The sequence below is a fragment of the Oncorhynchus mykiss genome, chromosome 26 (genome assembly GCF_013265735.2).
Source record: "Oncorhynchus mykiss isolate Arlee chromosome 26, USDA_OmykA_1.1, whole genome shotgun sequence".
NCBI lineage: Eukaryota > Metazoa > Chordata > Actinopteri > Salmoniformes > Salmonidae > Oncorhynchus > Oncorhynchus mykiss.
Window position 1 is genome coordinate 29,480,226 of NC_048590.1, and position 23,234 is coordinate 29,503,459.

At 45.0% G+C, this 23,234-nt stretch overlaps 1 protein-coding gene across 2 annotated transcripts in view; it reads left to right on the top strand.

The window, feature by feature from the left end:
* Positions 1-23,234, top strand: part of LOC110506592 (RNA-binding Raly-like protein) — a 69,301-nt gene that overhangs the window by 12,662 nt on the left and 33,405 nt on the right. For both annotated transcript variants that reach the window (XM_036963610.1, XM_036963611.1), the window contains exon 2: positions 15,234-15,309. In XM_036963610.1, the coding sequence (XP_036819505.1) occupies positions 15,234-15,309 (76 nt within the window). The remainder of the gene's footprint in view (positions 1-15,233; positions 15,310-23,234) is intronic.

Sequence of the window (23,234 nt, forward strand, 5' to 3'; positions counted from 1 at the left end):
CTTTACTTAAGTATTTTTCCACAACTGGCTTTAACAACGGGGTTGAAAACTTATTGACTAAAGACATTTCAGCTTTAAATTAAAGCACATTTTTAAACATAATTCCACTGACATTATGGGGTATTGTGTGAAGGCCAGTGACAAAAAGAATCTCAATGGAATCCATTTTAAATGCAGGCTGCAACACAACAAGATGTGAAAAAAAGTCAAGGAATGTGAATACTTTCTGAAGGCTCTGTATACTCCTATATTCTTCAAGAATCAATGGGTACATATCATTCATTTATAAGTCCAAACATTTATGTAGCAACTGTGGATTGCCCCTTTAATAGGAAGTGACCTTCATACAGCAGAACCATGTCGCCATTTCAGTGTGATCCATTAACCTGCCCCCCCCCCCCCCAATGTCCTGCATTTGGGTTTTCAAGATTTGGTCACCCTAATTCCAACCAGTAGAAACATTGCAAACAGAAAAAAATCTTATTTTACAATGACGGCCTACCCCGGCTAAACCCTCCCCTAACCCGTACGACGCTTTTTTGTAAGGGTGTATGTAGTGAGAGCTGTTAGAGTAGATCCATTAGAGAAGAGGTGGTATGAATAAATAAACACAGCAGCACCAGCAGGCTCACCAGACAGACCCCTGAGACTGGTCCACCCTTCACACCAGGGAGAGACCTACACGGCTAATATCTCTCTGAAGCTCTCAGAGGGCAGAGTGTGCGGTGTCCTTACAGCATACAGTATACATGTATATTACTAGAAAAAGTAATATGGAACGTTGAATGAAGTATGTCTAAGAATGCGGTGAGAGAGGTACGGCCAGGCAGCTTGTATCAGAAACTCAGCCGCTTCAGTGGTTCTGCTCTTTGTGTATGCTGCGCTGCCATGCCCCTGAGCCAATGTGTGTGTGTGTGTGTGTGCCCATGGCTCCCTGTCTCTTTGTGAGCTGACTGACAGACTAACTGACTGATTGACTGACTGACTAATTGACTGACTGGTTGACTGACTGACTGACTGACTGATTGATTGACTGATTGACTGACTGATTGACTACGTTCAACACTAGGGAAATAGCTGGGGCTATTCTATGGAAAAATGGAAGTGTTATTTATTGAATCTCAATTAACATAAATGATAAAAGAGGAGACAATAGAATAGAGGCTGTGGTACGTCCCCACTGGGCACACCATGTCACATTTGGTTGAGAAATTTCAACCTTTATTTACCCACTAAAAAAGACAGGCTGACGTTTGTTGAATTACTTGTGTAATTACTATGCTTTCAACCATCTAAAGGCTCAACCAAATTCCAATGTAAAAAGAATGTCATATTCCTGGTTTAGTTATCATCTAAATGTGTTATCACTGCGCTTTCAACCATTTAAAAGCACAACACAGTTCAAATGGGAATACAATGTCAGGTGTTTTGTATTTATACAACAACTTAATGTGTCATCACTGTACTTCAACTAACAGCACAACCAAATGACCTGGATTGTAGTTGAGATTACATTAAAAGTACATAGGCTTAGCACAAGTGATCAATGCTGTTCAAGATTCTGCACAGATTATTTAAAAAATTGTGAAGATCTCAACAGACCTGCGAACTTTGCATTGCTATCTTGAACATGCACACTTTCTTTGATGACATAAGAAGACATTTATAGTTACAGTAGGCTAACCTGAAAATGTGGCCGTCAATGTGTTACTCATGTCCGAAAACCATGAAAATGTCAAAATAATAAACAATTCATGTGATTTGTTCACACGTGTCTGAAAAGTTTTTTTAATGTGATTTTTTAATGTGATGTTTTGTAAGGGCAATAATGCAACTGTCAAGATCGCTGTGATATACCTTTCTAACCTATACTATCTCTCTCTCTCTCTCTCTCTCTCTCTCTCTCTCCCCCTTTCTCTCTCTTTTAACTGTCAGGATTGCTGTGATGTACCTTCTCTACTGTCTTTCTAACCTATACTCTCTCTCTCCCTTTACTCCCCTTTCTCTCTCTTTCAACTGTCTCTCCCCCGTCTTTTTCTCCGTCCTCTCTCTCCCTCTCACGCCCACTCCCCGTCATGCTGCTTTGTTAGGCCTATTTTTATGACAGTGATGTTGGTGGTTGCTCAGCTTGTGATATCGTCAGTAAGAACCCTGTCAGCAGACTCTGATCTGAGATCAAATGGACCAGGACTCCTGTCAGAGAAAGCAGATGGGAGTGATCCAGGAAGTCAGATCTGAGAACAGCACGATGGTAGAGACGTTGCATTGTGTGTCAGCATGATGTGAACAGGCAGGTGGGCTGTGCTTTAACAGTCCCGTTTGACAAACGACCCACTCTGCCACTGCAGAATGCCAGCCTTGTGTGTGTGATAGGCGGTGCCACTTGCCAAAAACACACAGGGCTCCACGCTGTGCAGGATCCCCCACAATTCATCTGTTCCTGGAGCGCACAAAACTGCCAAAATGTCACTCCACTCCACTCCACAGCTCATTGCTCTCGTTACATCATATTTTCCACATCGGGGGCTTGAATCCGGGTTTAAGAGGTCACAGTATTTGCCTGAGTAAAATACTAATAAAAAACAAAGCCTAATTCCAAGTAGGATGTTTTTGCTTATGCATATCCTCCTCTCTTCCAGGTAATGTGATTAAACTGGCTTTAGATATGAACATTTACCATAGCTGGTGGTGAGGCAGAGTAGAGGTCGGTGGGAGAGGCAGGAGCCAACAGTCAGTCAGAACACGGCAGTAGGGATTATAGATTTATAATCCTGTGGTTATGATTACAACTCATTTCATGTGACCTTGGTTTTGGTCACACTGACAGACAGTCACTGGCTGCAGCCGCTTGTTTGATGACGCATCTCTGTTTCAGTTTACTGGTTTCGTGGTTGATGGGATTCTATACCGAGTCCTCCACCCTTTCTGGCCTCTGTCATCTGTTCACAGACTTCAACACAGAGATTGTGGAGATAAACTCATGAACAAGGGATAATCAGAATCGAGGTCAATGCATTGTTCATTTTGTCAGATTAGGAACTGAATTGGAATTTGTGTGTTTTCCATGTTACATCAATAGTGGGGTTGAAAAAGTGGAGTTAGTGTTTCTTACAATAGTTAATTCCTACCCCTGCTGTTGTACTCTAATCAGAAATTCCATAAGGAATTAAATAGAAAAATATGCATAGAACATCTTGTCGATGACTGTTTGTTTTTTACTGTAGACCTGTGTTCATGTTATAAAGCACGAATCTGTGTAGGCTTGAAAAATCCTAGGAACTTTTTTAAATCATGGTTGGAGGTTTCCGGAATTTCTGCTTATTCTCTCCTGATTTCAAGAATCTTTCAACCTGGAATTTCTGCAAAACCACAGAATTTTGGGAAATTAACCGTAATTTTGCAACCCTACACGTGTTTGTGTGTCCATCCCACATCCTGACTCTGGGTTGACTAATCTGCTCAAGGTGCCTGGCCAACTCGTGTGTGCACTGGCTGCACTGTGGTGACGGTCCTATAGCCTCATCCATGTATGTGTATGTGACCACTTTGAGTCCCTTTGAGTCTGTTAGCATCCTCCCATGTTTTCTCTTAATAGACTCTCAATCTGTGTATGTCCTCTGTGCAGGTGGGTCCTCTGTTCACAGACCCCTCAACACAAAATGCTCTTCCACCCCCATAGTGCTAATGCCTCCTCTGGAAGCCTGCCATTTAGACAACAACAACAGAACACATACGTGTCAAAAATGGTCACTCTTGTCACTCTAGTCCTGTTCTATCCCCAGCAGACATTAAAAGCTTTGTGGTAGTGTTTTAGATGTTTTTAGTGTTGAGAGGCATCCTGGAATGTGTTTGGATTGAGATCACAGTGGGAAAGCTAATTGCATTGTATTGCTTTCGTTTCCTTTCATCTCTCCCTGTTATTGTTGTTGTTCCTTGAAACCAATTGAGTTGTATTGTCATATTGCATTTGACTCTGTTACAAGCCATTTATATATAGTACATGTTCTCATCGTAGCATTGGTTATGGAAGGCAAAAATACTCACATCATGTTTGACAAGCACACTTTGCATAACACCATTGTAGGTTGCCATCAGCTGAAAACATTGCAATGTCTGTTCTTACAAAATCAATAAAGATACAGAATATCTGAATAGCTAAATGCAGAGACGGAAGTGAGAAGGCGATCAGGGGCAACTTTTATCTTCAACAGGAAAAGTAAAATAAATCACTGGAGGACGTATTTTAAGAGACATGGTTTTTCTACAGTCAAAATATTACAACAGCCACAAGGCTGTTGACAACCAAAGCAGCCATGACTGCAGTTGTTTAACATAGCAGTCAATCTATTTCCTGTAGTTTTAAAATGATTACATATTTTGTTTTATGTAATAAAGTTTTATGTAAAAAAATATTTCTACTTCTAATGGAGCACACTTTGTTAAACTGCAGTGGGCTAAATCAGGCTCACAGTGTTTCTTGGCAAATCTACTTTGAAACAAAAGTATACACCTCACACAGATGGTTATGGTCTTAAACAAAATAACACACCTGTACCATGTCAGATATACAGTTGAAGTGTATTACATTTTGAGATGCATCCCAATATTAGACTTTATATGCATCACAGAAGACTGAAATATAACAAAACTTTTTGATATAGAAACACCATATTAATTATGGATTTATGAAAAATATGAATAATATTCCACCCATGAAGCCGCTAGAGGGCGATTTGGTCATTTGACTGCAGGAAAGGGAAATAATATCATTCAAATAAGTTGACTCACCCACATAAGTACACCTGGATGCACATACATTTTAAAGACATCCTCCAGAAATGTAGGAACGTTTACTGTTAAAGTGATATCCCTAGTATAAATACAGTGGCAGGGCGGCAGGGTAGCCTAGTGGTTAGAGCGTTGGACTAGTAACCGGAAGGTTGTGAGTTCAAACCCCCGAGCTGACAAGGTACAAACAAATCTGTCGTTCTGCCCCTGAACAGGCAGTTAACCCACTGTTCCCAGGCCGTCATTGAAAATAAGAATTTGTTCTTAACTGACTTGCCTGGTTAAATAAAGGTAAAATAAAAAAAATGAAAAAAACAGTGCCTTGCGAAAGTATTCGGCCCCCTTGAACTTTGCGACCTTTTGCCACATTTCAGGCTTCAAACATAAAGATATAAAACTGTATTTTTTTGTGAAGAATCAACAACAAGTGGGACACAATCATGAAGTGGAACGACATTTATTGGATATTTCAAACTTTTTTAACAAATCAAAAACTGAAAAATTGGGTGTGCAAAATTATTCAGCCCTTTTACTTTCAGTGCAGCAAACTCTCTCCAGAAGTTCAGTGAGGATCTCTGAATGATCCAATGTTGACCTAAATGACTAATGATGATAAATACAATCCACCTGTGTGTAATCAAGTCTCCGTATGAATGCACCTGCACTGTGATAGTCTCAGAGGTCCGTTAAAAGCGCAGAGAGCATCATGAAGAACAAGGAACACACCAGGCAGGTCCGAGATACTGTTGTGAAGAAGTTTAAAGCCGGATTTGGATACAAAAAGATTTCCCAAGCTTTAAACATCCCAAGGAGCACTGTGCAAGCGATAATATTGAAATGGAAGGAGTATCAGACCACTGCAAATCTACCAAGACCTGGCCGTCCCTCTAAACTTTCAGCTCATACAAGGAGAAGACTGATCAGAGATGCAGCCAAGAGGCCCATGATCACTCTGGATGAACTGCAGAGATCTACAGCTGAGGTGGGAGACTCTGTCCATAGGACAACAATCAGTCGTATATTGCACAAATCTGGCCTTTATGGAAGAGTGGCAAGAAGAAAGCCATTTCTTAAAGATATCCATAAAAAGTGTTGTTTAAAGTTTGCCACAAGCCACCTGGGAGACACACCAAACATGTGGAAGAAGGTGCTCTGGTCAGATGAAACCAAAATTTAACTTTTTGGCAACAATGCAAAACGTTATGTTTGGCGTAAAAGCAACACAGCTCATCACACTGAACACACTATCCCCACTGTCAAACATGGTGGTGGCAGCATCATGGTTTGGGCCTGCTTTTCTTCAGCAGGGACAGGGAAGATGGTTAAAATTGATGGGAAGATGGATGGAGCCAAATACAGGACCATTCTGGAAGAAAACCTGATGGAGTCTGCAAAAGACCTGAGACTGGGACGGAGATTTGTCTTCCAACAAGAGAATGATCCAAAACATAAAGCAAAATCTACAATGGAATGGTTCAAAAATAAACATATCCAGGTGTTAGAATGGCCAAGTCAAAGTCCAGACCTGAATCCAATCGAGAATCTGTGGAAAGAACTGAAAACTGCTGTTCACAAATGCTCTCCATCCAACCTCACTGAGCTCGAGCTGTTTTGCAAGGAGGAATGGGAAAAAATGTCAGTCTCTCGATGTGCAAAACTGATAGAGACATACCCCAAGCGACTTACAGCTGTAATCGCAGCAAAAGGTGGCGCTACAAAGTATTAACTTAAGGGGGCTGAATAATTTTGCACGCCCAATTTTTCAGTTTTTGATATGTTAAAAAAGTTTGAAATATCCAATAAATGTCGTTCCACTTCATGATTGTGTCCCACTTGTTGTTGATTCTTCACAAAAAAATACAGTTTTATATCTTTATGTTTGAAGCCTGAAATGTGGCAAAAGGTCGCAAAGTTCAAGGGGGCCGAATACTTTCGCAAGGCACTGTACTGTAAAGTGCAGACACTAAAGGGTAAAACATAATTTTTTGAGTAAAATTGTGCTTTTTAGACACAACTGTAAACTTCAAGGAGTAGGGCATTCAATGAGTTGTTCTGATGGGAACCCGTGATGTCATCGGCCTACCCCTTGCTTGAGGAGCAGTAGAGACAAAAGAGGAATGCCCCACCCCACCACTGCAATGTCATGACTTACCTGGACCACCTATTGAGATGTGCCTTTTGTTTTGTAAACAGTGGTGCGTATTAATGGATGCCAAGGGAAGCCAGGCTTCCCCTAAAAAAAAATGCATCAAGAAAAAAAGATAGATCTTTCGTCTCTCTGTGTTTCATAATTTTCCTTCAATTCGCAAGAGGCTGAATGTACATCACAGGAGAAAGCGCGCCTATGTCTCTATATGTGTAGGCCATCTATCTGATGCTGTCTGGTCCAAAAAAGTATGACATTGTTGCCTTCCGTAGCATTGAAGGCAAGGGAAGCCAGCGTGCGTCTGGCCCCCCTTGACAAAAATAGTATACAAAATTTGCGAAACCGCATTGAGCTATACTGAGTGAGCTCAACTGTGAATGGTTCTGGCACACCAAAAAAGTATCAAGGGAAGCCAGCTGGCTTCCCTCCTATCAAATCCCATTGAAAGTAATTGACAGAAAATTGTTGTGTTTTTTTAATCTTCCAGTGGCTAGCTATCCAGCTAGCTAAATTTGTCTCTTTCCTAAATTAGCCTTGGATGGAGATAGGGATATGGACTTGTGGTTTTCATTAATTCTCCATACTGGCCAATGATTATAATGGTGATTCTGATTCAACCATTAATTCATACATTGTTGTGCCCCTGGCCTGAGAGAATGGAAGTTCAACATGTAGCTAGTTGTAGAAGGTTAATGTTAACTAGCTAAAGTTGCCCATGAAAGGAAGTTAGGCTAGTGAGCAAGCATTTTAGCCAGGTAGCCTAGGACAACAAAAAATAAAAGCATGTACAGTCGTGGCCAAAAGTTTTGAGGAATTAAATTCCTCTATGTTTTAATACCCAATTAAAATTAAACACTCTGTCAATTCCTAAGAATTTGTAAGACTCTTATTTGCATAAAATGGACAGAGACCAGTCTCAAAATCAACCAGCAGTGTTTATTCTCGAGAGTACTGAATATGATACAGTTTACCACAGGTTATAAACTGAAAATGACGTCATTAGTTTTCGAACTGACCCGTCTCTTCTTGACACTGGTACAAAGTCTGTATAGTTCTCAACCCTTCCCACATCATCTATCCTAATTTAGATAATTTACGACCTAGCCAAGGCCTGCCTGTGTAGATAAGCATTCTAGCCAGTCTGCCGATATAGTTAATTCATTTCTACCAAGGAACAGACAGTCATTGTTCTAATTCTTGATTATATTTACACACATTATATTCAGTACTAGGATTAAAAGAAAATTCATACATATATACAGTAACATAATAGTATTCTTATTAGTCAGTCCTGATTGAAATGTATACATAATTAGTCATTATTGATAAAAAAAAAAAATCCCTTAACAGACACAAATATTAATTCTCTCAAAGTCTGCTGCCTCAGTTTGTATGATGGCAATTTGCATATACTCCAGAATGTTATGAAGAGTGATCGGATGAATTGCAATTAATTGCAAAGTCACTCTTTGTCATGCAAATTAACTGAATCTCAAAAAAATATTTCCACTGGATTTAAGCCCTGCCACAAAAGGAACAGCTGACATCATGTCAGTGATTTTCTTGTTAACACAGGTGTGAGTGTTGACGAGGACAAGGCTGGAGATCCCTCTGTCATGCTGATTGAGTTCAAATAACAGACTGGAAGCTTCCAAAGGAGGGTGGTGCTTGGAATCATTGTTCTTCCTCTGTCAACCAAGGTTGCCTGCAAGGAAACACGTGCCGTCATCATTGCTTTGCACAAAAAGGGATTCACATGCAAGGATATTGCTGCCAGTAAGATTGCACCTAAATCAACCATTTATCGGATCATCAAGAACTTCAAGGAGAGTGGTTCAATTGTTGTGAAGAAGGCCTCAGGGCACCTAAGAAAGTCCAGCAACCGCCAGGACCGTCTCCTAAAATTGATTCAGCTGCGGGATCGGGGCACCACCAGTACAGAGCTTGCTCAGGAATGGCAGCAGGCAGGTGTGAGTGTATCTGCACGCACAGTGAGGCGAAGACTTTTGGAGGATGGCCTGGTGTCAAGAAGGGCAGCAAAGAAGCCACTTCTCTCAAGGAAAAACATCAGGGACCGACTGATATTCTGAAAAGGGTACAGGGATTGGACTGCTGAGGACTGGGGCAAAGTCATTTTCTCTGATGAATCCCCTTTCCGATTGTTTGGGGCATCCGGAAAAAAGCTTGTCCAGAGAAGACAAGGTGAGCGCTACCATCAGTCCTGTGTCATGCCAACAGTAAAGCATCCTGAGACCATTCATGTGTGGGGTTGCTTCTCATCCAAGGGAGTGGACTCACTCACAATTTTGCCTAAGAACACAGCCATGAATAAAGAATGGTACCAACACATCCTCCAAGAGCAACTTCTCCCAACCATCCAGGAACAGTTTGGTGATGAACAATGCCTTTTCCAGCATGATGGAGCACCTTGCCATAAGGCAAAAGTGATAACTAAGTGGCTCGGGGTACAAAACATCAATATTTTGGGTCCATGGCCAGGAAACTCCCCAGACCTTAATCCCATTGAGAACATGTGGTCATTCCTCAAGAGGCGGGTGGACAAACACAAACCCACAAATTCTGACAAACTCCAAGCATTGATTATGCAAGAATGGGCTGCCATCAGTCAGGTGTGTTCCAGAAGTTAATTGACAGGATGCCAGGGCGGATTGCAGAGGTCTTGAAAAAGAAGGGTCAACACTGCAAATATTGACTCTTTGCATCAACTTCATGTAATTGTCAATAAAAGCCTTTGACACTTATGAAATGCTTGTAATTATACTTCAGTATTCCATAGTAACATCTGACAAAAATATCTGAAGACACTGAAGCAGCAAACTTTGTGAAAATTAATATTTGTGTCATTCTCAAAACCTTTGGCCACGACTGTACTGTATGACAGTCATAGACCGTTTCTTCAACATGAAAGAGAGGAGGATGGCATTGGCGTTTCTCTACAAGTAGGGTGAGTCAACATGTTTCTCTACTTGCACGGATGCTCATGCACACAAACACACATGCACAGAAATCAGAACCATGGACAGCCACATCATATTTAGCTTATGTTGATTGGACAAAATTATTTTTGGTATCTTTTTGTTGTCACTGTATTAGGCTAAGCATACTGTAGGTGATTTGATGATGTTGAAATGTTGAAGTTGAAATGGTGCAGGAATAGGGGAGGCAGCTTCTGTTTTCCTTGCGGCTTGCAGTAACTCTCTGTGGTTCTAAATCAATAGTTATTTAGTGGTCCGAAAATGTGGGAAATATTAACTTGCTTGACCATGCTGTACATCATGTAACTGTCTGTTACTGTACATGCTTTGTGGACTTCACTGGACAGAGGTTGCTCTCCGGTTTTGTGAAAAAAAACAAAGGTGTGGTTGAATTTATTCTGCCTCTGTGTCTTCTTATTGTCTCGGCCTTTAGGCCTATATATCACAGTCGCAAGGCATATGAATTAACAGGTTATGGGGGGGCGTGGCTTCCCTAGTTATTTTACCCAGGCACCGCTACTGTTTGTAAATCAGGTGATAAATGAGGTGAAAAGCTGACTGGAGTGCCACTTTAAAACATGGTTTTGTTTGTTTAGGCTAATAGCTACGGCTTCTATCTGAGCACATGGCACGTGGTAATTGTCTGCAATTCACACCTCCCGTGTAGATGCCGATTATTAGCACAACACTCCCCCAAACATTTATTTGTTCAATTTGAATTTGAAGCCTTTTTTTTGTGGACAACTGTAACACTTCTGTTTAACCCAGCGTGAACTGGCAGGAATTCATCATTTGTTGATGCAATTTACCGACTTGGCAGCAGAACGCGCCCAGATAGTGCTCCCACTGATTGGCAGCTCCTGATGAGTGACAGTTGGTCTCGCTCGGAGGGAGGCGCATGCAGTGTGGTCTGCTGTATATGGCTCAGGAGTGGGGAAGACTTTTTCTGCATTTACACAGGTATCTCAATTCAGATCCCCCCCCCCCCCCTAATTGCTCTCTGGACTAATCAGATCAGTTCTGAAAAATATCTGATATGAGAAGATCTGATGTGATTGGTCAAAAGACCAACCCCCAAAAATATCAGAACTGGGCTGCCTGTGTAAGCACAGCCTTTTTGGTATTTTTGAGATGGCTGAGGAGTGGGTAAGATGGTTTGGTTGTCTGTAGATTGCTCAGGGCCGGGGAATATGGTTTGGTAATATGTTAATGGTTCAGGAGCTGGGAATATAATAATATATGCCATTTTAGCAGACACTTTTATCCAAAGAGACTTACAGTTATGCGTGTATTCATCCAGTTCAGAGCCTGTCTCGTTCCCCCAGCTCAGAGCCTGTCTCGTTCCCCCAGCTCAGAGCCTGTCTCGTTCCCCCAGCTCAGAGCGTGTCTCATCCCCCCAGCTCAGAGCCTGTCTCGTTCCCCCAGCTCAGAGCCTGTCTCGTTCCCCCAGCTCAGAGCCTGTCTCGTTCCCCCAGCTCAGAGCCTGTCTCATTCCCCCAGCTCAGAGCTTGTCTCATTCCCCCAGCTCAGAGCCTGTCTCATTCCCCCAGCTCAGAGCCTGTCTCATTCCCCCAGCTCAGAGCTTGTCTCATTCCCCCAGCTCAGAGCCTGTCTCGTTCCCCCAGCTCAGAGCCTGTCTCATTCCCCCAGCTCAGAGCCTGTCTCGTTCCCCCAGCTCAGAACCTGTCTCGTTCCCCCAGCTCAGAGCCTGTTTCATTCCCCCAGCTCAGAGCCTGTTTCATTCACCCAGCTCAGAGCCTGTCTCGTTCCCCCAGCTCAGAGCCTGTCTCGTTCCCCCAGCTCAGAGCCTGTCTCATTCCCCCAGCTCAGAGCTTGTCTCATTCCCCCAGCTCAGAGCCTGTCTCATTCCCCCAGCTCAGAGCCTGTCTCGTTCCCCCAGCTCAGAGCCTGTCTCATCCCCCCAGCTCAGAGCCTGTCTCATTCCCCCAGCTCAGAGCCTGTCTCATTCCCCCAGCTCAGAGCCTGTCTCATCTCCCCAGCTCAGAGCCTGTCTCATTCCCCCAGCTCAGAGCCTGTCTCATTCACCCAGCTCAGAGCCTGTCTCATTCACCCAGCTCAGAGCCTGTCTCATCCCCCCAGCTCAGAGCCTGTCTCATCCCCCCAGCTCAGAACCTGTCTCATTCCCCCAGCTCAGAGCCTGTCTCATTCCCCCAGCTCAGAGCCTGTCTCATTCACCCAGCTCAGAGCCTGTCTCATCCCCCCATCTCAGAGCCTGTCTCATTCTCCCAGCTCAGAGCCTGTCTCATTCCCCCAGCTCAGATCCTGTCTCATTCCCCCATCTCAGAGCCTGTCTCATTCCCCCAGCTCAGAGCCTGTCTCATTCCCCCAGCTCAGAGCCTGTCTCATTCACCCGGCTCAGAGCCTGTCTCATTCACCCAGCTCAGAGCCTGTCTCATTCCCCCAGCTCAGAGCCTGTCTCATTCCCCCAGCTCAGAGCCTGTCTCATTCCCCCAGCTCAGAGCCTGTCTCATTCCCCCAGCTCAGAGCCTGTCTCATTCACCCGGCTCAGAGCCTGTCTCATTCCCCCAGCTCAGAGCCTGTCTCATTCCCCCAGCTCAGAGCCTGTCTCATTCCCCCAGCTCAGAGCCTGTCTCATTCACCCAGCTCAGAGCCTGTCTCATTCACCCAGCTCAGAGCCTGTCTCATTCACCCAGCTCAGAGCCTGTCTCATCCCCCCCATCTCAGAGACATGAAGATCTTCTCCTCTTCTTCCCCATTTTGACTATTCTAGGTTTAACTATACGGAACCATGTGGCTTGGGAGCAGTCTTGCCCACTCAAAATGAGAACATTGAAATGATCAAAAACTATACAGGAGTTTTCTGTAGTGCAGAGTTATGGCGAGATGAGACAGTGAGAGTTGCAAGATGTGAAATTGAATGAAAATGTAGCAACATACTGCTGGTTATTTGCACTTATACAACCAGGTTCATGAGAGTGATAGGTTTCCTCTAGGCTCCATGTTGGTCTACTGTACTTCAAACCACCCACTCACCACTGGTCAGGTTGCTTACGAGTCGAAAAGTATCTCAAACAGCCAAACAAAAGAACACATCAACAGCAAAGTCAAAATTGTTGGTACACTAATCATGTTCTGTCCCCTGCAGACATTGAAAGCTTTGTAGTTGTATTTTTTAGCGTTGAGAGGCATCCTGCTTTGTGTTCCAATGGAGAAGGCAGTAGGAAAATCGAATTGCCATCCCTCTCTCCTGAGGCTGGTCCCCTGTAGAGCAGGTTGCGTGGGCTCTGTCTGTCTGTCTGTCTGTCTGTCTGTCTGTCTGTCTGTCTGTCTGTCTGTCTGTCTGCCTGCCTGCCTGCCTGCCTGTCTGCCTGTCTGTCTGTCTGTCTGTCTGTCTGTCTGTCTGTCTGTCTGTCTGTCTGTCTGTCTGTCTGTCTGTCTGTCTGTCTGTCTGTCTGTCTGTCTGCCTGCCTGCCTGCCTGCCTGCCTGCCTGTCTGTCTGTCTGTCTGTCTGTCTGTCTGTCTGTCTGTCTGCCTGCCTGCCTGCCTGCCTGCCTGTCTGTCTGTCTGTCTGTCTGCCTGTCTGCCTGTCTGACTGTCTGTCTGTCTGTCTGTCTGTCTGTAAAGGCTTTATCATGTAATCGATTAGCTCAGTAAACAAAACATGAAGTACACTATTCCCCAGCCTTGTTGTAGTCACTACTGAAGCCTGTGGGGTTAATGTTATAGTGATGCATCTCAATGCTACTAATGGCTTCTTCTGACTTCGTTTTGATAGGGTATAGCTGTGGGCTTGGGGGGTGGTTTCAAATGCTCTTCTAAATGTCTCTTCAGAAGACATGAAATAGTTAGAAATGTCATTCACCAAGGCATATTCCTACCAGCAGTGTGTATACTTTACTTGTTTGTGCATACTGTATCTGTCTGTAGGTGGTTGTTGACCAATGTGTGCCACTGGATGTGGACAGGAGGCAGTGGACAGCGGGGTGCGTTGTCAAAATTCTGCAGACTGAGAGCCCATACATTTCCCTGTGACAGACGAAGGGCAATTAGGCAACACAGCTCCGTTTATCAGACATGCTGTCACTGTGGGAGGCGAGGCCGGCCCTGGGCCTGAGCTCCAGAGTACTGCCACTTTGCCAGCCTGACCCACCCTGCCAACCCCACCAGGGAGAGCCCGGCTTGGTCAGGATATAAAAAGGGGAGGGCAAACCTACACAAATGCACACACACACACACACACACACACACACACACACACACACACACACACACACACACACACACACACACACACACACACACACACACACACACACACACACACACACACACACACACACACACCATATGTTTCACTATCCTTGTGGGGACCTAAAATGTATTTTCATTTAAAATCCTAACCCTAAACCTTACCCCAAACCTAAACCTAACCCCTAACCATGATTCTAACCCTAATTGTAATCCTAACCCTAAATCTAAAATAGCCTTTGTCCTCATGGGGACCTGGGAATTTTCCTTGTTTTACCATCCTTGTGGGTACTTTTGGGGTTTTCCAGTACCCACAATGATAATAATACAAGCCCACCACAACCACAAAGACGCACACTCCCCCATCACATCTCTCTCTCTCTGCAGCCGGCTCAGTCACGCTTTAGTCCCCTCTCCCATCTGTCCATATTAGAATGGCCTCTCTTCTCTTCCCTCTTCTCTGAACCACCATCCCCTCTCACACGCCATAGAGGGAGAACTGCTCTGGCATGTGCAATAATCAAGATGGCTCCTGTATAATTGAGCCACGGGGATGGTGTGTTTGTGTGAGTGTGTATTTGTTTGTGTGTGTGTGTGTGTGTGTGTGTGTGTGTGTGTGTGTGTGTGTGTGTGTGTGTGTGTGTGTGTATGTGTGTGTGTGTGTGTGTGTGTGCGTGTGTGTGTGCGTGTGTGTGTGTGCGTGCGTGCGTGCGCAAATATGTGTGCAAGTCGGAATGACCAGTGCCATGTGTCTCAACGCCAGTGAGCTAATGTGCTGTGACAAGAGTCTCTTGATGTACAGACATGTTTGTTTCTGATGCTAAGTTGGTGCCAACAGAGACACAGTTAGTGTCAGTGTGTAGATAGACGGCATGGGTGCCAGTCTGTTTCTGCCAACCACTGTCGTTTTCATGCCACATGAAGACAACAACAAAGTCAATTGCTAGAGTAAAAACAGAGAAGATATGGTTGGTTAAAGCAGAAACAGCCTGGTATTCGTAGTGCTGGAGCGAGTTATGCCATGCTGTGCCATGCCTTTTCACACCTGACTATGGTTGTGTTGTTCTTTACAGACATTAGCATGAGTGGAGAGCTGAAGTCCAGCCGTTCCAGGACCAGCAGCAAGAGACCCAGCAGCAATCCATACGGGTGAGTCTCATATCAGTTTATACACTTTCACATCACTTTAGACTGCCAACCTGCATGTCACACACACACACACTCTTCTCTCTGTTATGTGTTCCCTACAGCAGCACCCCTGTTGCTGTGGTAAATATCCCAGCTGGTGATTGGTTGTGGGTAAAGCATTAAGGTTGCTGCTGGGTGTTTTTTCCCCTGTTGAAAAATGGGGATAAACCAGAGAAACACACACACACACACACACACACACACACACAGACACACACATACACACACACACATATTTGCCAATGCAATATCTGTTTTCCTATATAATCATTTATACCACTCGTTTCTGATTGGCTGAAGGATATTTTAGAGCGTGTATTATTTCCCTATAAGGCACGGTATATTTGCACGGTAGAATTAAATGGCTTTAGTTCATTCTTACATGTTCTATGTTTGAAAGCAAAAGTCGCTTTGAAAACAATATTGGCATTGTTGATTTCGATTTTCCTAATAGCAAGCTAGGACTGATGGTTTAATTGTAGCAGAATTTGGGGTGAGCTGTTGTAACTTCTCAAGGAACATTTTCTGTTTTGAACTGTGATGTTATGCCTTGCGTAGACTCCTGTTATGTCGACACCCTAACACAAGGCCATTGTGTTCTGGAACTGTTGCTCTTAGAAAAGATCTGTTGCGTAAACAGCATGATTGTATTATGACCTCCTATTAAGAGACATGTAGCCATTTATTCTTTGAGTTGTTCCCTGTGGAATCAGGGATAGATCTCCCATGCAGCTGCTTGATTGAAGATTTTTCTATTATACAATTAAATAGACTCTACCTTAATCTTTGGATCAAATTTTCCACAAAAGCTTAGTTAGATAAACTAGCAAGTCTGTTTGTTTGGTTACCAAGGCAACTACTGTAGCTATCTAGTAAACTTGCTACCTACTGCAGTGGAGATTGAACACATTTCTACCTGCAAATGAACACATTTTTAGCAGCAAATGTGTTAAATTATAGTCATGGTATAAAAGAGATAATCAAAGAGGGGCTACGCGTTCTCTGGAAAAGCATGCAACTCTGTGGAAGGTCAGTTCCACTCCGCTAGCATGTTGTGGAGCACACCTTCCACGTCATTCACTATTTTCCATAGAACGCATAGCCCCTCATTGGTTATCCCTTACATACTGTATGTTCTATCTGGGCTGTCTTAGTCAATGTTTTAATCAATCTGTTGATAAAGTGCATGCATGTGATTGGATCTGATTATGGTTAACTGTTAGCCATTGGATAGGCAGCGCTGCAGCTACACTGGAGTTACTGTGCTGAGATAGCTGGAGGAATATATGTCATATCAGGACAGCAATAGTATACAGTCATGGTCAAATACTGTATATTGCCACCCTTCACAATAGAGTGAAATGAAGCAGGATGTTCTGTTTTCTCTTTTTAAAACTGTGTGGATACTATGGTGATGCCAGTATTCCCTGTCCATCCCAGGGAGCTCCAGGGATCCCCCCAAGGATGGAAATCACCCTGGTGTATCGTTTGTGGTTATAGCAGGAATGTTCCGCCCACACCCTGCCCTTCAGGTGCCTTTAATCTGCATCACACCTCCCTCTTTCTGCTCTCTACCACACCCTCTCTGTCTGACCAGCCCTGTCCCCTAACCCCTAACACTAGATTCAAGTCCACATCCCAGTTCAACCCTAGCCTCAACCACAACTCTAACCGTAACCGTAGCTTCTTGTCCAACTCCCCGTGCAACCTTAACCCTCAACCAAAACCCTAACCCTAGCTTCATGTCCACATCCTGGATTCAACCCTAACCCTCAACCCGCTGTCCTCTCATACCAAAGGAGCCCCTTTTCTTCCCATGCCCACCCCCTCCCACACTACCCCAGTCCCCTCCCCCCTGCACATGTCACCCTCACCTCTCTCCAACAGAGTGGTCTCCATTGATTTGGACAAGACATGTAACACACCTGGGATAACAGACATAGACATGGCTTTGAACACAGCAAAGGCACACTTCAGTGATGGAATGTAGAAGAGAGTAAGATAGCAGAGAGACACCTGACATTCAGGCAGGCAGCATTCCCACCATGACACAGCTCATACATGTAGTCCAGTGGGACACTTCAAATATAATGGACATCAAACACCTAGCAACACACCTGGTCACACACATCACATCATATTATAGCCTCTCTCTCTCTCTCTCTCTCTCTCTCTCTCTCTCTCTCTCTCTCTCTCTCTCTCTCTCTCTCTCTCTCTCTCTCTCTCTCTCTCTCTCTCTCTCTCTCTCTCTCTCTCTCTCTCTCTCTCTCTCTCTCTCTCTCTCTCTCTCTCTCTCTCTCTCTCTCTCTCTCTCTCTCTCTCTCTCTCTCTCTCCATCTCTCTCTTTTAATTAAATTCAAGGGCTGTATTGGCAAAGCAATGGCTCTCTGTCTCACTCTCTCTTGCTCTCCCTCGCTCTCTCTCATCTGTCTCACTGAAGACAGTGCTCTTGAATGACCCTGACAGTGGATGGGTTTTGTCATCGTTTGTTTCCTCCAGGACTGCAGGCGGTGACAGGGGCTATGTGGCTCTGCGTGGCCCAGCTGTGGGATGAGGGATGGGGGCACAGTTTCACACTGTTTGAGGCAGAGATACAGCTGCCATTGCCAGTTCGCACCAGTGCACTGCTACAAAAGATCACTGTACTGTTTGTCCTGTACACAGAGACTCAGGTGCTATGAAAGGCCAACAGTCTCTCTCTCTACACACATATGCTTGCACACACACACACACACACACACACACACACACACACACACACACACACACACACACACACACACACACATACACACACACACATGCACACACATTCCCATGGCACACAGAGCTGGAAGTTTGAGGCAGCGCAGGGAGCATGTAAGCAGTAAATTATCGTATGAGCAAACAGCTCTTCTCTCTAATTGTGCTTTTATGGAACAGCAGATGATTTAGTTAGTAAGTTTATAAAGGTTGAGGAATGTGGGGAGTATAATAAGACATCTCTGTAGTTCAGAGCCCTGAATCACTAGGATGAAACAACTGCCCAGGGGAGTGAAGACTAACTACACTCCAAATGCGTCCTTGTTTTTGGCATAGAGCCACAAATGTTGCTTATTACCTCTCCCTACTGGAAATTCACAAATTGAACATTTTCCATTTGCAATTCTAACATGTTCCATGGCATGTAACATGACTTGATAACTTGTTTCCAATACATTTGTAACGTCTTTAGGAACCACAAATGCTCCAAACTATAGCTTCTCATGTGTTTGTGAAAGCAAAGACATGTAGAATCAATTTGTATTACAATCACATTTGTTATTGTGTAATTATTGTATATGCTATACGTTTTAACATGGACATTTACAGTAATAATTCCCTGCCTTTTCATCTGAGGGAGTCACTGCAACTCTAAACCCTCAGCACTCATCAGCACTGTTCTGTGGCCATGTAAACATTCACTTGTAAATATGAAGGTCCAGCTTGGACCCTGGAATTACACCGGCCATTACTGTCTGCTCCATTTTCCCTCAGTGGGGAGAATGAGATGAGGCAGGAGAGGAGGGTCTGACTGAACACAGGGCAGTGTGTGCTAGGCATCTGGTCCTATATATTTCCACTCTGCTCTCCCTCTATGCGTTCCATTCCTCTACTGTGGCATCATCTGTGTTCATTACTGGGGGGGCTGGCCTTTGGATGGGGGGGGGGGGGGGGGGGGGGGGGGGGGGGGGAATATAATAGATCAGACCCATCTTTCACAGGCTCGGAAAGGGGAAGGGGGTCAGGGGGGTGGGCGCAAGGAGGGCATAGGGGCAGCTGCTGGGGACGATGGCCCACTAAAATACTACACCGCCCTATTAGACTGGCTTGTTAGGGCCAGAGCTCTCTGGGAGGGCAGGGAGGGGGCATGGGGTAGGAAGGTACCATGGGGGATTAGCGAGTGTGTTATTTGGGGATGAGGGTGGCCACTCTTGGCAAAAAAGGGAAGTAGAGGGAGCAGAGGAGGGTAGGCATGTGGTGGGTATAATATAATATCTAGTGTGATATTAGGGAGGTGAGGGTGGTCACTCCCGGGATGAGAGAGAATAAAACCTTTAGTGTAATGAGGTGTCACATAGCGCTGGGTCCTGTTACTGTTCAGCCCAGGCCTGGTGTCCAGGTTACAGTCTGATTAATAGAGTGGTGACAGGCTCTTATAGAGGCACCCAGGTGTGGAGGCTCCATTTCCCTGCAGGGACTCTGGCTGCATGGGCAACCCAGCCAAGGGCACACGCACTGGGCTACGGCTCATGACATCAGCCCCATTCCCTGGTGGTCCACAAGCCAGGGGTGTAAGGTTAATCTCTGGGATTTGTTGTCTCACTTCTCTCCCTGTGTTTGTCTAGATTATGTATGGTCCTGACTGCTAACAGGGTCAGGTTAATAGGTAAATGAGGGCTCTCTGATATCAGACAAGTGAACCATATCAGGTGGCCCAAACATTGTACACTACACTGCTCGGACACTCGTCTTCCTCCTCCTCTGTTCCATAGATGCAGCCTTCCTGCTGTAATGTTCCACATCCTTAGACTGAGGGTAAAGGTCAGTGTTGTCTACAGTAACAGTCCCAGTCAGTTTTGTGGGTTCCAGAGGTGGTATGGAGATAAGGTCGGATAGAGGGTCTAGTTAGAGATAAGGTCAGGGTCTAGTTAGAGATAAGGTCAGGGTCTAGTTAGAGATAAGGTCAGGGTCTAGTTAGAGATAAGGTCAGGGTCTAGTTAGAGATAAGGTCAGGGTCTAGATAGAGATAAGGTCAGGGTCTAGTTAGAGATAAGGTCAGGGTCTAGTTAGAGATAAGGTCAGGGTCTAGTTAGAGATAAGGTCAGGGTCTAGTTAGAGATAAGGTCAGGGTCTAGTTAGAGATAAGGTCAGGGTCTAGATAGAGATAAGGTCAGGATGTAGATATAGATAAGATGTGGGTCTAGTTAGAGATAAGGTCAGGGTCTAGATAGAGATAAGGTCAGGGTCTAGTTAGAGATAAGGTCAGGGTCTAGTTAGAGATAAGGTCAGGGTCTAGATAGAGATAAGGTCAGGATGTAGATAGAGATAAGGTCAGGATGTAGATAGAGATAAGGTCAGGGTCTAGATAGAGATAAGATCAGGGTCTAGTTAGAGATAAGGTCAGGGTCTAGTTAGAGATACGGTCAGGGTCTAGTTAGAGATAAGGTCAGGGTCTAGTTAGAGATAAGGTCAGGGTCTAGTTAGAGATAAGGTCAGGGTAAAGTTAGAGATAAGGTCAGGGTCTAGATAGAGATAAGGTCAGTGTCTAGTTAGAGATAAGGTCAGGGTCTAGATAGAGATAAGGTCAGGGTCTAGTTAGAGATAGAGGAAGGAGGTTTCCATATGGTAATAACACTGGCCACTGGGCCAGAGAGTAGAGGCAGAGAGAGGGAAGTAGAGGAACGGATGGGGTGAATGCATGGTGGGGTGGTAGGATGCAGAGATGGATGGGATGTATTGGTGGAAAGGATGGAGGAGTGGATATGGGGTGAAGGGATGGAGGGATAAAGGGATGGAGATGGGTCTGTCCTGGGCCTGATGACTTAAGATAAGTTCAGAATGCAGATGGGGTGACAGGCTAGGAGGTTGGCTGACCATGGTCACTTGGCTGGAGAGAATGGAACTGGCCTAAGCTATGTGTGTGTGTTTCCTTGTGCGTGTGTTTGTGAGGCCAGGGGGGTATCCATTCGTATTCTCTGTGGTCTGTGTGTGTGTACATTACCAAGCCAGATGAGTTATCTGTGGTGGCCTGAGGCTTATCACTCCACAGGAGCTGGCCCTGAGCTAATGGAGTCATTCCTACCCCTACTGCTCCTCAGTCTGCCTGACACACATACACACTCCGGAAGAGGGAGAGGAGAGAGAGAGAGAGAGAGAGAGAGAGAGAGAGAGAGAGAAAAGAGCAATGTAGGAAATGGGGAGAGTGATAGAGGATGAGAAAAATATAGATCAGAAGGGAGGGAGAGAGGGATGAGGAGAAAGTGTGACGGGAGGTAAAGAAAGCAAGTAAGGGAGAGGGAGAGAGAGAGGTGTGTGCCGTTTGCCCCCTGGCGTGAACAATCCATCTCAAATTGATCTCCCAGCTCGGCCCAGCAGGGCATTCCGAATCAATCTCAAATTGATCTCTGTGCCAGAGGTCTGGAAAACTGTCAGCGGAGCTTATCAGAAATATAGTGGTGCTGGGAGGATCTGACAGAGAAACTTATCACACTGCACAATGGGAAATGGGCTCTGAAGCCCCAGGGCGGCAAGGGGACCCAACCAGCTCCCTGCTACACACACACACACTACACTGCATGCACACACACACACACTTAAGTCAACGCGAGCGCACACACACATGATACACGTTGCTAAATGTTTCTCCATACATACAGATGTATATCTTGGCCCCAAATACAAACACAAACACACACCCCAAAACGCACACACCCACGTGAAACAGACACAGAATCTCTCTCACGCACACTCCCTTTCCAACTCCACAAACCAACAGGCACATACACAACCCTGTCATCTGTACCCAACCAAAGATGACTTCCTGACAAGTTAGCAAGAGCGCTACATATGGATTTATGATGAGTCAGACAGGTGTGATTTGAGACCTGCGGGCCTTAGTGTTGCTATGTGAGAGACCCGGGGTGCTTCTATTGTAGTATAACATGGAATATCAAGGGAAGGCATTGCACATAAAAGCCTGAAGATGAATACGTTCATACATCTCTCATTCATCGTTATGTCAAGGACAAGAAAAGGAGAGAAATGACACAGTCTAACCTTCCTGGGTTATAACAGCTTCAGGAGACTACTTCTGCTCCTGTTTGAACACTGTGGCAACAGCACCAGAGGAGGCTGGAGGAGCTAGAGGAGGAGCTAGAGGAGGAGCTAGAGGAGGAGCTAGAGCTTGTTTTGTCTTTGTTGTCAGATGTGCTTGGGTCACCAGAGTGGAGCTGACATGCTTTTTAAGAGTGCATGATCAGAAACGATAGCACACTGAAAATAATGTCCAGTTCAATCCAGTGAGAGAGAGAGTGATGGAGGAATTGAGTAAAAGGGCAATAGAAGGAGGGAGAGAGTGAGACAGAGGGAGTTTGAGTGTGTCAGCGTTTGAGCTGCCTGTCCTGTAAAAGCTTCCAGTCAGCACTGTGGGGTAATGGGGGTGAATGTATGTGTGTGTGTTGTTGTGTGGTGCCAGTGACCCCATCAGAGATGCCAGGACTACAGTACTGACACCAGGGAAAAATCTAACCCTACAGGCAGGCACACACACACACACACACACACACACACACACGCACACACACACACACACGTCTGGTAATTGTGTGTGCATCTGGTAATTAATTCTGCAGGAAAATTAGGTTTGACCCCAGGTGATCTTTGGCCACCACAAAGGACACACACACACACACTCTGTCTTCTCAAAGTCCCCCCCCCCCCCCCCCCCCCCCCGCTCTCCTGCTTCACACTCCATTTATTCCCACTTACAGACCTGAGGTGCCTACCAATGAACACATAGATGTCCTTCAGATAACACACACACTATGCACACTATCTGTATACCACTTGTACCCCCCGCAAAACCCCAAACACACACACTCATACACTCATATTTCTTCACAGTACATTTCCATATACAAAGGAAGAGCTGCAGTAGGGGTGGGCCATATCTGTGCCTTTAGTTCTGCTGCATTAGCCCTGAGACACTGTGCAGCTCTCTGTTAATGGCTGTTATTTGTTATCTGGCTCTGATAGCAGCAGGCCTCCTTGCTCCTCTGTATTCACAGCAGCTCTGTCTTTAAACCCACCCACCCCTTCTCTCTGTTGCTTTTTAGTCAGACTTCTCAGTGAAGGTGTTTTAGGAC